Source organism: Cnephaeus nilssonii, assembly GCF_951640355.1.
Source record: "Cnephaeus nilssonii genome assembly, chromosome: 15".
NCBI lineage: Eukaryota > Metazoa > Chordata > Mammalia > Chiroptera > Vespertilionidae > Cnephaeus > Cnephaeus nilssonii.
In genome coordinates, this window is record NC_137086.1 from 54,248,353 (window position 1) to 54,265,185 (window position 16,833).

At 40.5% G+C, this 16,833-nt stretch overlaps 1 protein-coding gene across 4 annotated transcripts in view; it reads left to right on the forward strand.

The window, feature by feature from the left end:
- KDM3A (lysine demethylase 3A) overlaps nt 1–16,833 on the forward strand; it is a 59,241-nt gene that overhangs the window by 17,236 nt on the left and 25,172 nt on the right. For all 4 annotated transcript variants that reach the window (XM_079792039.1, XM_079792038.1, XM_079792040.1 and 1 more), the window contains 4 exons: nt 3,730–3,893; nt 5,618–6,135; nt 9,915–10,119; nt 13,478–13,692. In XM_079792039.1, the coding sequence (XP_079648165.1) occupies nt 3,730–3,893; nt 5,618–6,135; nt 9,915–10,119; nt 13,478–13,692 (1,102 nt within the window). The remainder of the gene's footprint in view (nt 1–3,729; nt 3,894–5,617; nt 6,136–9,914; nt 10,120–13,477; nt 13,693–16,833) is intronic.

Sequence of the window (16,833 nt, forward strand, 5' to 3'; positions counted from 1 at the left end):
CTCCTTGATTCCTTTACATTATATTGTGAATGTCAGTAAATACTCTTCTTTATTCTGGGTGATTCTTGTCATCAGGCAAGTTTTGGTAACATTGGCCTGGCTGAGATTTCAAGAGAGCTGGAGAGATAGTGGAAGAAGTGGGGAAAGAGAGTTCATTTAATGGAGTGAAAGATGAGCACAGTAACACACATGGCACACGCCTCACTGTGTTTGCACTTCCCAGATGTGTGGACTGGCACAAAGGTTACTTTTAGGGTGGTCTTTGGATGACAGAAGTTTGGGAATAGATAGAGGAGGCTCTTGGTTGCTTTGATGAGTACTTTTGAATAAGATAAACTTGTTTGCCAGTAGCATCTGGCTCCTTGAAGGTCTTCTCTGCCTAGCAGACTGTTCCTCAGAGTTGCTTGGTTAATTGGGAGAGTCTGCTAAGGAGTGTGAGCCAGCAGTGTCCTTTTTAGAGTACCATCAAACACTCAATTATATTATCTTCGTCTGCTGGCAGGGAGGAACTATTGCCATGACTGGTATAGAAGACCTTCAGGGAAAACTCTTCAGGTAAGAAGAAACTTTGACCCTTGTCAAGTCAGGCCAGTGCAGTGGTGTGCATGTTAAGATGGGCTTTGGAACTGAAGCCCTATTCCTTTTGAGCTAACCCTTAGGAAAGTTGTAGAGTGATGTACGTCTGTTTCTTTAAGGAAAAGCATCCTGAGTTATGCTAACTCTAACCATGGTGACTGAACTGAGACAGGTTTTAGGATGTTGCTCTACTTTTAGACAGCTGATCTGTGTGCCAGGCACTGCAATAAAGCACAGCCCTACAGAGTAAATTTCATTGCTCTCATTTTACTATTGAGGAAACTGAAACTTAGGTTAAATAATGTGCCAAGAAGTGGTCACAGGCTGAATTCAAACCGAGGTCCAGTACCAAAACCTAGTACCCTTTACCACTGTGCTGCTGTTGCCACTCCTCTCCAAATCTTTTTCTTGGTGTGGTGAGTTACAGCAGATTTCTCCTTCCTTCCCTCCATTCCTCCATCCCTCTTTTCAACAAATATTTATTGAGTATTTAATATGTGCTAAATGCCTGGTTCTTGAGGTAACTCATAAGAATTATTTATAGCTATTTTGAAATACTAAATGATAGCAGCATTCATTCACTCATGCATTACACCAGATTTATTCATTGAGCATCTGCTATGTGGCCGGCTTTATGAGCTATAACAGTGGATATAAGCAGGGTCTCTGCCCATAGGAGTGTACATTACATTGCAAGGAAACTGACAGTAAAAAGGTAATTTAAATAAAGGTACTTTCACAGTGTGATAATGCAGTGAGAAACACAAACATGGTGATATGATAAAGAGTAATGGAGTGACTTGTGAGGCACTATTATGGAAAGGGTGATCAGAGATTCTGAGGAGGTGACAATTGAGCAGATGGGGCAAAAGGATGGAACCAGCCAGCCACATGAAAACTATGCAGACAGGTGGAGTAGCAAGTACAAAGGCGCAGGCAAGAAAGACCTTAGGACATTTGAAAACCAGAAAATAAGGTGGTGTAGTTGGAGCAGTGTGGACAAGTGGAATATGAGATGAGTGAAGGGGGTTGGTAGAGACCAGACCACATAGAATTCTTGTAGTCAGTAGAGTGCCATATTCTGGTTGATGGATGTTTTATAAGGATTGTTCTGTAGTTGAATAAATTTGGGGCAGAAGGTTCAGGCAAAAATGGAAGGAAGTCAGACCAGTTAGGAGACATGGAATCCGGGGGAAAGATGGTGGTAGTGGTGGCATGGAAAGGAATGGATAGATTCCACAGATATTTTAGAAATAGAGGCAGCATTTACTGGTTCATTGGTTGGATATGGGAAATTAGGCAGAGGGTTTTTTGACTAGAGCAGTTCAGTGGATATACAAAATAAAAAATTATGCCTAGGTTTATAATATAAATCGCTTAAGTATGTTACTCTCGGGAGAGTAATTTAAGAAAAGGTATTGATTGTATTAGTGCATCAACTAAAACATAATTGAGAATAAGGAACATGATATGAGGGAAGATGCTTAATAAAAGTGAACCTTGAATAGCATTTTAAAAAATATGTATATATTTTTACTGATTTCAGAGGAAGGGAGAGGTATAGAGAGAGAGAGAGAGAGAGAGAGAGAGAGAAACATTAATGAAGAGAATCATTGATCAGTTGCCTCCTTTTTATGCCCCACACTGGGGATGGAGCCTGCAACCCGGGCATGTGCCCTGACTGGGAATCAAACTGTAACCTTGTGGTTAATAGGTCAGTGCTCAACCACTGAGCCATGCCAGCTGGGCTTGAATAAGCATTTTGAAATGACTTGGCAGTTAAACTCTGGGAGGCTGATCTTTAATAGGAAAATTATAAAGTAGAGTTGAAAAGGACTTTAGGAATAAACTATTTAATTTCCTCATTTTAAGGATTAGGAACTGAGGTCTATAAGAGGTAAAGTTGACTGACCCAAGGATATTCTTATAACAGACAAAGCTTCCCCCCAAAATCCTTCTGGGGAACACTAAACTAATAGTTAACCAGAATTGATTGGACTAAATAGTACAGTATCTGATCAGATAATTTAGTACTTTAAAATAGTCTGACGGTATGCCAAACTTCAATAGTGATTAAGTACATTCTTATTTTTTAATATTCCTGTTTAGCATTTACTAGACAGTCTTTTCAAGGTCTCCAGAGTAAATGTCTGAGAAAAGGATTCATGACTAGACTACATTAAATAAATCTACTCAGGATTGTGAGGGTTAAAAAACTTACTAAGGAAAGTTCTACATTTAGAGGTTAAAGACTAGAAGATGAAACTCGGAAGAATCGTCAGAGTTAAGGTTTGGGGTGAGGTAAACATGAAGGTCACTGGTGTGAAAGAGACAGGATTGAGAGGGCACATGACTTGAGGCTAGTGAAGATGGTGAATGGGTTTCACCTGGGTTAGCCATAGACTATTTAGTTGTCTGGAGTTGAGTTTCATTTCTTCCTTCTCTTCTCATGGTGGGAAGTTTATTTTTGTGGATAGTACAAACTAAGAAGAAGTGGGTTCATTACTTACAGTTTTGTAAAGATTAAACACTACATGGGAAGGGAAGGAGATGGATGTCCCAGCCTGTCCCACAGCCTGACTTGGTATTTTTTGCAGCATGGGATGACCTTTGTGAGTTGATGAGCCACATAACAACAAGAATCATGTCCTCAACCTTTACTGCGTTGTAAAGGCTTATATTGTTATCCAATAGGCACACTGCCTGCAAGAGTCCTATGTGGTCTGGTCTCCTGCCAGTCTACACAGTAAGTGGGTGGTGGGCACTCAAATAATATTAAACTGAACGCATGTGAAGCTGCCACCATTTGAAGACTGTTAAAAGCTCACTTCTGTGCATTGCATTATTGAAGTAATTGCCACACGGCTGCATTTTCTTCACATAATGAGTCAGAGGTCTGTGAAAAAAGTTCTGTCCTTAATGTTTTATAGGAAGACCAGTGTTGTGAAAAAACCGAGTGATTTAATTAATAGCCTTCAGATATAAATCCTTAATTTTGTGATTTATCACTTGTTCTCCTGTGCTGTTTATCTGGTGTAGGTATTACACTGGTTAATACTAAATCAAACAAGTAAACTTGAATCTTGCTAGCACTTTGTATTTCCCCAACTAGGGACTTTTCCTTTTAATATCTGTTGGTTTGGTATCTTTTAGGCTTCTCCCAGTGTGTGTCCTATACAGTCTGTTCACACAGCAGTTTTTAAGGACATACTACTCGGCTGTACTGCAGCAACTCCGCCTAGTAAGGACCCAAGACAGCAGAGTGCTCCCCACGCTGCCAGTTCTCCACCTAACCTTGGAGCCAAACTTCCTCCAGGGTGAGTGACCTGTTATCTGTGAAAGATGTTTAATCATAAGAAGAAAAACTATTTTAGCCATGGTTTTCCTACCTGAGCTTACATTGCTCAGGTGAAAAGCCTTTTCCACATCAGTGCTTCATAGACAGAAAATTAGTATAGCTAAAATTTGGCCTGCCATTCATTACATTTAGGTTGTCCAGAGAGGTTTTTCATTAGACTTTCCTAATTTGTCAGATGCCTTCAGAAGTGAAAAGGTATCAGGCATGCAGAACAACATAGAAAACATTACAGAAATGAAGGGGTGTAAAGAATGAGCAGTTTTCTTGACTTGATACAGTGAGAATGGTCAACTGAAATAGTACAGATAGTAGTAGACTAGATGTCTGCTTTCAAGGAAAAGAGCAGATTCGTTCATGTGGAAATCTGGGGTCCACGGGAGTGTGGAGAAGAGGGAGACATGCTTCCAGTGAATGGTTCTCATCGGCCCATACCCCAGGTATGGGTGAGATGTGACAATGGGTTAACACAGAGAAGCGTTTTAAGGGAAGGATCTCTTTTAGTAAGAGTGGTGGAGTGCAGGCAGTCGGTAAAGACTTAAGATTCGGGTCAGAAAGACAGTGGTAGGTTTGGAAGACCACTGCAAAAAGGTGGGTGAGTGTTTGAGCACATCATTCACTGGGAGGAGAGAGGGCTCCATGGCCTAGAGCTTGGAGGATGACCATGTAACAGTTAGATGGAAGGGGGAGCAGTCTTCCAAGTAGAAGGAGGAAATACTAAGCACTTTAATGTGAATTTCAGAGAAACAAAAAGTTCTTTAAGGGTACCCCTATAAAGATTGGGGGTGGAGGATTGCCAAATCATCTGTGAACAAGGAGGAAATAATCAATGGGCTCTTCTATTCACTTTGGGTCCTGAATATGGGTCACACAACAGTGAAATTACCCAGTGTTGCCCAGCTTGTGTGGCTCAGTGGGATTGAGTGTTGTCCATGGACCAAGAGGCCCCAGGTTTGATTCCTAGTCAGGGCACATGCCTGGGTTGTGGGCTCGATTCCCAGTAGGCAGTCGTGCAGAAGGCAGCCAATCGATGTGTGTCTCTCATCGATGTTTCTTTCTCTCTCTCTCTCCCTTCTCTATCTAAAAATTAATAAAAACATTTTTTAAAATTATATTTTATTAATTTTTTACAGAGAGGAAGGGAGAGGGATAGAGAGTTAGAAACATAGATGAGAGAGAAAAACATCAATCAGCTGCCTCCTGCCCTCAACCAAGGTACATGCCCTTGACCGGAATCGAACCTGGGACCCTTCAGTCCGCAGGCTGACGCTCTATCCACTGAGCCAAACTGGTTAGGGCATAAAAACATTTTTTTAAAAAAAAGAAATTATCCAGTGTTGGGGCTGGTTAAATGTTCATAGCAGGATAGGGTTTTGTGCTGCTGGTGGTTTAAAGGGACAGCTCAGATTCATTATGCTGTAAGAAGCAGAACTAACTTGAAGTACTTCAGGACTCATGAGAACATGCAGATAGGATTTAAGGTTGTATTTTTCTTAATGTTTAAGATATTTTTGCAGAGCCATTGACCGATTACTTTTAACTCTAGATCACAGAAACCTATCTTGAATTTTCTAATATAAGTAGTTCTATCTTTCATTTAGTTGCCTTAGGGAACCACAGAATTGTTTTTGGTAGGGGACAGATAAAAAGGGCCTAAGATGTTGGTTTTCCATATTATGTTTTCAGATGCCATAAACAGAGTTTGCCAGAAGTAGTTTCTTCCTGTCTAAATACGAAGCCTGATGCACTGCAAACAAAACCTGATGTCTGCGCATTAGGGATGCTCTCTTCAGAGTCCTCACAGGTTGGAACCGGAGACTCGGAAACCCTGAATGAAGCGAAAGGTAGCGGTACCCAGCTGAAGACCAGCGCTGATCAGGAACACAGGCTGGACTCTGTTCCACAAGCATCAACCAGCCTTCTGAAGGCAAGCTTACCTACAAAAGCTGCTTCTGTGGCAGAAGTGGAAAGTGCCAAGGCTCCTGAACTGCAGAAGCACCTAGAACCTGCCCCTTGCACATCTAAATTCATTTCAGCTAAGCTAGAAAAGAAAGCAGTTATCAATGGTGATAGCCCTAATGGTTGTGTGGAGAAAAAGGTAGAACCTTCAACTTTAGGTTGCCAGTCACAGAATTTAAAGGAATCTTCAGTAGGAGTAAATAATGAAAGCTACTGTACAAGAAGCAACAATAAAACCCAGAATGGTGAGTGTTTTCTCCATATCTTCATTGGTCGAGGGTAAGAGATGGTAGTAGATATACTGTATATAATTTCATCTTGCCTTACAAGGAAAAATATGAAAATTATTGTAAAAAAAGTTCATGCAATCAGAAAAGTCCAAAGAAGTGAAATTCTAAAATCATCTCAGAAATGATTACTATAATTTATTGTTGGACCTGGTTCCATGTATGTAAAAATACAAGATAAACTATTACATGGCTTTATACTAACAACTTTACCCTGTGGATTAGTGTAGGTGTTTATCAACATCTTAAAGGCTGTAAGGACTCCATTTTAGGCACTTATCATATGACTTAACTGGATCCTTTATATGGGTAATGAGGTGGTTTCCAATTGGTTGTAAGAAAATAATTTGGAACAAAATCTAAAGTACTCTAATGATTTTATCTTCAACCCAACACATCTTTCTATGACATCCAGGTGAAAGTGGAAGGGGTGATTGATACTTTATGTTCACATAGGTAGTTCAGATCTGAAATTTTTTTAAAAGATAGAGAATTGCATCACTACCTCTACAAAAGGGATGTTTAGTTAAAGATGCTAAGAACAAGGCCAAACCACCCTGCAGAGTCTGTTGGCTTAAGAACAATGCCCTGCTGCACCCACACTTTAAAACTGAAAACTCTTATTATAGAGAAAATGGCACATTGTATGTCATTACTTATATTGAGGATGCATTTCAATGATGGTTTATCAGAAGCTCTCTTATAAGAGAACTAAATGGCTTCAGTGTGTCAAAGGTTCAGAGCTATTACAACTTAAAAATGCCTTTGATAATTGTCAGCTGTGTGGGAAAATTAGTGTGGGTTTTTATAACTTTTAAAAAACTATTCATTTGGATACATAAAAAATGAGTATATCCACACTCTAGCTTTTACTGCAGGCCTCTGAAACTACAAGGCAAGATGGATGGATTGAACTGTGGATCTTTTTGATATAGAATTGGAGGACTAGAAAAAGAACTTCCTTTGCCTGTGATACTTCTAAACCATCTTCATTCTTGAGGTGGAAGTTAATATAATTATTAATTTGCATAAAATTAATTGCATAAGAGTATACTGTTCTCAGGAGTTGTGTAATTCCCAAAAGAAAGTTCGTATTTATAACCACATCCTTGTTCTATTTCTTTATTCCTTTTTTGTTTCGTTGTTAATCCTCACCCGAGGATATTTTTCCATTGATTTTTAGAGAGAGTGGAAGGGAGGAGAAGAGACAAAGAAACATCGATGTGAGAGAGATACATCGATTGGTTGCCTCATGCACATACCCCGACCAGGGCTGAGGATTGAGCCTGCAATGGAGGTATGTGTCCTTGATCGGCATTGAACTGGGGAGCCTTCAGTCCTCAGGCTGATACTCTATCCACTGAGCCAAACTGGCTAGGACTCTCTATTCTTTTTGAGTCATCAGCTCTCATATTTATCTAGTTTTTGAGGCAAAGTATTTTAATACTATGAACAGACAATAAAAATTCAGCATTGGGCCGAAACTGGTTTGGCTCAGTGGATAGAGCGTTGGTCTGCGGACTGAAGGGTCCCAGGTTCGATTCCGGTCAGGGGCATGTACATTGGTTGCGGGCACATCCCCGGTGGGGGGTGTGCGGGAGGCAGCTGGTCGATGTTTCTCTCTCATCAATGTTTCTAGCTCTCTATCCCTCTCCCTTCCTCTCTGTAAAAAATCAATAAAATATTTTTTTAAAAAATTCAGCATTGGTAAGCAGAATTATAGGTACATAAGTGAATTAGGAATCCAGCTTTGTCTTACTCAGTATGTTGTGCAACTGTGCCCCACCTAAAGTGATTTTATTTTATTACTAGAGGCCCAGTACATGAAATTCATGTACTGGTAGGTTCCCTAGTGGCTGCCGGCTGCCAGCCGGATACTACCTCCCTTCCCGCTGCCGCCAGCGGGGCCTCCTTCCCTTCCCCTCAGCTGGCCCCACCACCTGGACGAACTCCCTGACGACCTCCTGGTCAAGGGGACAATTTGCATACTACGCTTTTATTATATAGGATTTTAGTTGTTAATCCTCATCTGAGGATATTTTTTCCATTGATTTTTATTTTAGAGAGCATGGATGAGAGGGCGGGAGGGGAAAAATAGAAACATCAGTATGAGAGAGACACATAAGTTGGTTGCCTCTCCACCGGGGCGGGATGGAACAGCAACCCAGGTATGTATGTACCCATGACTGAGAATCAAACCTGTGACCCTTGGGTATGCAAACTGACGCTCTAACCACCGAGTACACAGGTCGGAGCTAAAGTGATTTTAAGAGAATGAAAAACCTAGCCGAAACCGGTTTGGCTCAGTGGATAGAGCGTCGGTCTGTGGACTGGAAGGTCCCGGGTTCGATTCCGGTCAAGGGCATGTACATTGGTCAGCTGGTTGATGTCTCTCTCTCATCGATGTTTCTAGCTCTCTATCCCTCTTCCTTCTTCTCTGTGAAAAATCAATAAAATATATTAAAAAAAGAAAAAGAAAAACCTAGTCATATCCTAGTGCATCCCAACTACTGGGACTCTGGCTGAGGCCTGAGTGTGATCAGAAGCCTACCAGAATCTCTGTTTTCATTTGTGTTGCTTGTGGGTATGGAAAGACTCATTTAGAAACTGTTCCTCTCTCTTGCACCCTTGTTCTGCTTAGGAGCTAAAGCAAACGGGGGGTGAAGAGCTGCCTTTTCTTCTGTCAGATAGATGTCTGGGTCCTCTAAAGCTGGCCTTGGTTTTCTTCTCTCTCCTTGGCTTTGCTTTGAACTGAGAATCACTGATAGGATCAACTATTGCTTTCCTCAATAGAGAGCTAGATTTAGATAGTTCAACTTTCTTACTTCTAGATATTTCCTCTTTTAAGCCAGGACAGAACAGATAAGATAACCTTTGGGCTCTTTGCCCATGGTTTGTGAAAACCTGGTCCAATTCAAAGGATGATGCCATTTCAATACCTAAGTAATTAAAATTCCACTCTTGAACTACTGATCTCTTTATTTCCTTTCTTACTTTATCTTCCCAATAGTGTCCAAGGAATTTAGGCCTGACAACATCCCTTTAGTCTTACTGTGTGCTCTAGGTCTGCTTTAAAAGTGAGGTAGGGTTAGATCACTTCTAGGGTAATTATTAAAGATGCTTATTTATTTAAAGCCGCCTTTGGTTTGAGATCTTTCAATTTCCTCTCAAGACTACTACTCTCTCCCACCCATCTGTGGACTGATTCCCTAAGAGGAGTTTCTGGGGTTTTTTGGTTTTCATTTATTTGTTTGTCTAAGAATCTACCTACCTTTTCTCAGTTCCCTCGGGCCCTGAAATAAGGACTTTTTTTGGGTGTGTAAAAGTGACTTCCATACAGTGTTGTGTTTGTTGAGGTGGACCTATCTCTGTGCCTTGCTAATATTGCAGTGAGTTTGAATTAAGTATCTGATTTGGAAAAATCTTCCTGAAATATTTCTCTTACCTAGGATGGTGAATAAAAGTATACACTGCTTGGAACTGTGAATCTGGTTGTTAAATTTGGGGTTTTAGTTGGCCAAATTGGTTCACCAAATGAGTATTATAAAGTGGGTAAAACTTTTCTAATTGTTTTGATAGTTGTCTTCTGTTAAGCCATTTTTAGAAATGAGAGTTGAACCAGTTATTGAGGAGTTCTCCCTTTGGGAAAACTGGCCTTTTGAACAGAATTCAGTAGCATATTGATGTGATTTTTTAAAAATATGAAGTCCCATTTTCTTAATCTTTTGTTTTGCTAGCGCCATCCAGGAAGTCCGTTTTGACAGACCCAGCCAAAGTCAAGAAGCTGCAGCAGAGCGGTGAGGCCTTCGTACAGGATGACTCCTGCATGAACATTGTCGCTCAGCTGCCCAAGTGCCGGGAGTGTCGCTTGGACAGTCTCCGCAAGGATAAAGAACAACAGAAAGATTCGCCTGTGTTTTGTCGCTTCTTTCACTTTAGAAGGTGAGTCATCTGGGGGGAAGCTCAGGTAATCTGGGCTCTATAGCATATCCCTCCCGCCCTCCTCGTCTATCAGTAGTAAATCTAGAACTAAAAAAAAGTAGAGATACTATTCCTTTTTAAAATATATTTTATTGATTTTTATACAGAGAGGAAGGGAGGGATAGAGAGCTAGAAACATCGATGAGAGAGAAACATCGATCAGCTGCCTCCTGCACACCCCTCACTGGGGATGTGCCCGCAACCAAGGTACATGCCCTTGACCGGAATCGAACCCGGGACCCTTCAGTCCGCAGGCCGACGCTCTATCCACTGAGCCAAACCGGTTTCGGCCAAACTTCTGTTTTTAAAAGTAACAAACAGAAAAGTGCTGAAGGTTCTGGAAAACCACTACAAATAACTACTGTTAACTTTTCAATGCATTTTAATATTCATAGGTTCATAAAATACACTTAAGCGTACCTATTGTACAGGCCTACCTCATTTTATTGCGCTTCACAGATTTTGCCCTTTTTTTCTTTTCTTTCTTCCTTTCATTCTTTTTCTTTCTTTCTTTTTTTTTTTTTTTACAAATTGAAGGTTTGTGGCAACCCTAAGTTGAGCAAGTATATTGGCACCATTTTTCCAACAGGCTCTGATGATGGTTAGCATTTTTAGAAATAAAGTATTTTTTTAAATTGTTGACAGTATTACATATGTGCCCCATTTCCCTTGCTTTGTCCCCCTCCACCCAGCCCCTGCCCCACTCCAGGCCTTCTCCACACTGTTGTTTGTGTCAATGGGCAATGCATATATGCAGTAAGTTCTTTGGTTAATCTCTTCCATCCCCTTCACCCCTCTCCCCTTTGAGATCTGTCAGTCTGTTTCATGTTTCCAGACCTCTAGACCTATTTTTTTCATTAGATTCCACATATAAGTGAGATCATGTGATATTTGTCTTTCTCTGACTGGCTTATTTTGCTTAGCATAATAATCTCCAGGTCCATCCAGGCTGTCTCAAAGGGTAAGAGATACTTCTTTTTTACAGTCGCATAGTATTCCATTGTGTAAGTGTACCACAGCTTTTTTATCCACTCATCTAATGATGGACACTTGGGCTGTTTCCAGATCTTAGCTATTGTAAATAATGCTGCTATGAACATAAGGGTGCATATATTTTAGACAAAATGTTGTTGGACACTTAATAGACTTCAGTATAATGTAAACATACCTTTTATGTGCACTGGGGAAAAAATTGTGTGACTTGCTTTATTGCAATATTTGCTTTAGCATGGTGGTCTGGAATAGAACCCATAATATCTCCAAGGTGTGCTTCTATATACTATGTTGAATCTTTCCCAATACTTTCCATAGTAGGAACAACTTAATCATGTTAACATTTTTCTAATAATATTTTTGAATAGCTATGTAAGAACCCATAATAACATTGTTTGGTAATTCACTTAGCCAATTCCCTTGTTGGTATTAAGATTATTTTATATTTTTTGCCACTAAAAATAATGTAGAAATGATCATTTCCTTGTTCACATCTCTGATTATTTACTTTGGAAGGATTACTGAAAGTGGTAATACCAGGCCAGGTGTGCGTATTTTAAGGCTTTGATACATGTGTTCTGCCACATTGCCCTGCAGGAAGAGACTACACCTGCATCCATGCCTACTGGTAGGGTTTGAGCATGCCTGTCTCTGTGTACCTTTGTCAGTAAGAAGAGGCATATCTTTTCTTAAAAAATCTCAAATTTTATAGACAAAAACTTTCATTTTTATATATTAATTTTCTTTAACTTTTGATCCTGAGTGAAGAAAGGCAGCCATGTCTTATTTTTGGTTTATTAATATATATATAAATGAGCAGTTTGTTCTGGCTATAGATGACCTTTAATATATTTTTATTGATTTCAGAGAGAGGAAGGGACAGGGAGAAAGAGAAACATTAATGATGAGAGAGGATCATTGATTGGCTGCCTCCTGCACACCCCCCACGGGGATCAAGCCCACAACCTGGGCATGTGCTCCGACAGGGAATCGAATCTTGACCTCCTGGTTAATATAGGTCAGTGCTCATCCACTGAGCCACACTGACCGGCTGTTTTTTCCATTTTTGACCTCTTTGAAGGGGAAAATGCTTTTATTTAATGTTACATAGTAGAAGCCAACCTAGTAAAACAAACTAATTTCTTTGGTTAAAAAGAACATAATAATTTATAAAACATTCTCCCCACACCCCAAATGTTTAGAGTGAAGATTGAGGCTACACAAGCTTTCTCGTCAAGTTTGTTTCTCATTAATTTCTTCTGCAGACAAAATAGGAGGGGGTAGGGTAGTTTCTCAGTGATAAAGCCCAGTTTGCCATCTCCTTCCCCTTTGAAATGGTTCATTTTTTAGTATAATGACTATCTCTAATTTAATCTATCAGTTAAAAACTTGCATATCTCCTTTGGACTGCTTAAAAATAAGCTGGCATCTCTTATTCAACTTTCAGTGTATTTTCAGTTCATTCTATGCTCTTCTAGACAAATAGTTTTTCTAAAATACAACTTCATGTGTCTCATAGACTTGAGTTTTCGTAACTGCCAGTGACTAGTGAAGTAATCAAGGTCCCTGTTTCCTTGCCATGCCTTTCTTTACCTAGTGTCTACCTTTTTATTGCCAGGTCAAGTTTAGTTACTATTTTTATCTTTACATTAGCCCCACAAACCTCCTCTGGTTCCTATAAAATTTAATGATTATTTTACCTATCATATTCTATTTCACTATGGTTATCTAGCTACTATGTGTCTCCAAATAGATTGACATAATAATGTTGTATTTAAAATAAATTAAAAACCAACACATAGCTTAGAAAAAACATTCAGGTGTCAAAAATATTGAACGAGAATACTGAGAAAGTATTCTGCCTTTTACTCTTCTCTCTTATGTACTGAGGCCCATCTTAACACTGCCACTCATTCCAGGAGCTTACACCCTAATTTGCAGCTACGATTCATATGGGTGCTAAATACCTATGTGGTCATGGCTTCAGTGACTGTCTAGCATTAGCCTTCCCTTGCTGAGCATTTTTCTTGAAGCAATATTTGTATTCAGATCTGATCAGATAATTTACCACCTTCTGTTTGTCATTTTACTTCTCTGGTGACTTGTGATTATTCTTGCCCCCAAGTCTGGCAGGTGTTCCCCACCATGTCTTTTGGAAATATTTTTCTTATCTTTCTACTGACATTGCCAAATAACAATTGGCTGTAATTAGCTATGAAGGTTATAAAAAACTGGGAAGGAATTTATTGATTTTAATTGGTAACTATAAGTTGTAAATTAATTTTGTGTGTATGAAATGCACCTGTTTTTTCCCTACTTCTTCTAGGTTAAAATTCAACAAACATGGTGTGTTGCGAGTAGAAGGTTTCTTAACTCCAAACAAGTATGACAGTGAAGCAATTGGCTTGTGGTTGCCTATAAACAAAAACGTGGTGGGGATCGATTTGGACACAGCAAAGTATATCCTGGCCAACATTGGAGACCACTTCTGTCAAATGGTGATTTCTGAAAAGGAAGCTATGTCAACTATTGAGCCACACAGTAAGAACATCTCTTAGTGGGTAGGATTTTTAAGTCCAACTTGATTTTTGTTCCTGAATGGCACCGAAGTCCTTATTGCTTAGGTTTCATTTTCACCCCAAAGTTTAGATGACGTTGGCATAATGAGGTTGTATTTTTTCTTTTGTAACAGATTTTACCTGGTGGTTTCATGAGAGCCAGTTACCTATCTGTGGGGTTTACTTGGGGGTGATTACCAAAGGAGTAGAACTCATTTTTAGTTAAGAAAGGCAAAGATGAGGTGGTTTTGGAATTTGCACAATGTTACCAGCAGTGTGGGCTTACCAAAAGGGGTTGAAACCTCAGGTTGGTTTATTTTAAGACAAAGGTTCTTAAGTATGAATACATTTCAAAGAAAATTAGAATGGACAGGCTCTACCCAAGACCTGTTGAATCAGTCTGGGGAGCTGGGTCCCAATAATGAGAATGGGAACAAACTCAGATGAAAATGCTTCTGTTAGAGGCAAGGTTTTAAGGAAATAGGTGGAGGTACCATATGGGTGTGTGCAGGTGTCCTCCACTCTCACATTCATTGGTCAGCCCAATGAACCATAGGAATCAATCAGTGTGGTGACACATTAAAGCCACAGCTCCTTCATAACATCTCAGGGCATGACATCTGGGAGGACAGCACACCTCTGTCTGTCTATGTACCTCTGTAAAACAGAGGTGTCCAGCCAGAAGCACCAAGGGGCATCTGTCTGTTAAGTCTCAATTTTCTTCCATTATTTTTTCTTTCCCAAGAGGTTGAAAATTTCAGGTGAAATCTTTCCTTTCCTCTGGTGGGTAGCTTTTCAGACTTTGCATAGGCAAATAATGTTTCAATGCAAGCATCTACCCATACAGCCTTAAGGTTTTTAGTTGTAGGTACCAGAAACTAGCTGAAGCTAGCTTAAGAATAAAAATAATTTATTGGACAGGTATGGACACTGTTGCATCTCAGAGCCCAAGGAATGGGGCAGCATTCTGAGGAGCAGGAATTCAGGTGGGGAGATGGAATTGTGAGCCCTGGAACAGCCAAAGTCATACTGAAGAGAAGAACAGCTGTAGAATCAATCACTCTATTCTGTTTGGGTAGCAGAGACTCTAATAAAGAATCGTTGTTTTCTCATAATCTTCTATTTAAGACATGTGATGATGGTTTTCTCTTTTCGGTAGAGATACAAAGTGCCTTTATTATATACATTTAAGTAAAAGTAATAGATTTAAAGAAAAAATTTTTAAGTGGTCGCCAACCGGGTCCGTGCAGTCCGAAAGGTTGGCGACTGCTGATCTAGAAGGTGGCACATAATGATCAGAATATAGAAACACTTCTTTGGAACATATTAGTACTTCATTCCCAAATCAGCAGGGCTGTTTAAAGCAACTGATGTTTTTTCTTTGCTGTTGGTGGGTCATCTGAAAAATGCTTTTTTTTTTTCATACAGAAATAGGCATAATTAAGCAACTCTGACCTTGAAGATTTAAATGTGATTAACCTTTCCTCTTTGTCTGTTTGAGTCCTCTGTTCCTTTTTACTTCCTCTAACCAGCTGGTCAGTTGGAGAGAGGAATTCACTTTGAGTGATAGTGAAAGATGCCACAAGATGTTTCCAGAGGGATTACTCTCATCCTGAGATTAGGAGGCTGATCTCAACGTTTATACTTTGTCTTTTCAGTGACAAAAAAAATCATTAAATGGTGGCTCAGAGATCCAAAAATGTTCTCTAATAAAACAGTCTAATGCAAGTGACCAAGGTGAAGTTCATAAAATCTCATTTGCAAACTGCTTAAAGCTCTGTGTATTCTACAGTGAGCTATTGCATTATAATGAAATGGCAGAAGTTCACTCAGCAATTGGATTAATTCAGTGCAAAATGAAGTTGGTCATTTGCATTGTGGTCAGTCTGAAGAATGAATGAAATAACCATGAACTCTCCATAGAACAAGAATGTGGCAGTATTGATCCAGTCTTGTTCAGGAGAGGGAGACACACAGAAAAGAGTGTTCTTATCAGCAGACATTGGGCTTTTCTCTGACCCAGGAAATGTCCTTTCTCTGCTCATACTCCTTGAAACTTTCTAATACTTGATTTGAGCATCTGATCTGGCATTTCTGCATAGGTGGGGGAGTGGGTTATATGTCCTGCCCATTTCTGGAAGGCCCTTCCCCCGTTATCAGGGCTTGGCCATTGGAATGGGAAATTCTACTTTGTAAAATTCTAGATTATGCCTTAACTAGAGACCTGGTGCACGAATTTGTGCATGGGTGGGGTCCAGCCAGCCTGCCCCAATGGGGGCCCATTGGGCTGGGCCTGCAGGGGGGGGAGGGGCTTTGGGTGGTTGGCCAGCTGGCCCTGCCCCCAATCGGAGTTGGGGGCCAATTGGGGGCAGGGCCAGCCAAGGGGGTGGTGGGGGCCAATCAAGGCCCAGATCAGGCTGGTTGGCTGCTGCAGTGCACGTCATAGCCACCAGTTGTTCTGGTTGTTCTGCCATTCCAGTAGCTGGGCTCTTATATATATATAGATCTATTGGATATTTGGTTAGTATGAGTCAGTCTTGGGTTTCCACATCACTCCTGGCACTAACAAAATCGAGTTCTGACTGTCCCATGAAGGAACTATGGACTATTGTGCCCCCACTAAATTAATGTGCATCTCCCTCCCATTTCCCTAAGCACCCTGGGGTTTTTAATGGGCAGTCTGTGTGGATTGAGGACATCTGTGACTAACCTGAGATTATGTCAAATGTTGTGTGTGTGTATCTGAGTCAACTTGTTTTTCCTTTGGAGAAAGCATGGTCCATGCTGCCTTCAGATTCTCAAAGGGTCTCATAACCCTAAGCGTGAAGAACCACTGTGGTGTGATACCTGTGTCTGAACTCCAGTGTAACCGCTGCTGTTTTCTTTTTTTATTGATTTATTCAGTGGCACTTAACCCACATCAGTGGTGTGCAGAACTCTTTGGAGGGTGGGAGGGGCAGGGGTGCAGAGCCTGAGTATTTCCTAGGGGTAAAACTACACCCCCCAACTGCTTATGGTGTGAAGAGGCCTGTGGGTGGGGTGGAGTTGAGATGAGCTCTGGGTGTTGAACAGAACTAATGGGAACTCCAGTCAGAGGGAGGAGTAACATCAGCTCCCTTCCCCC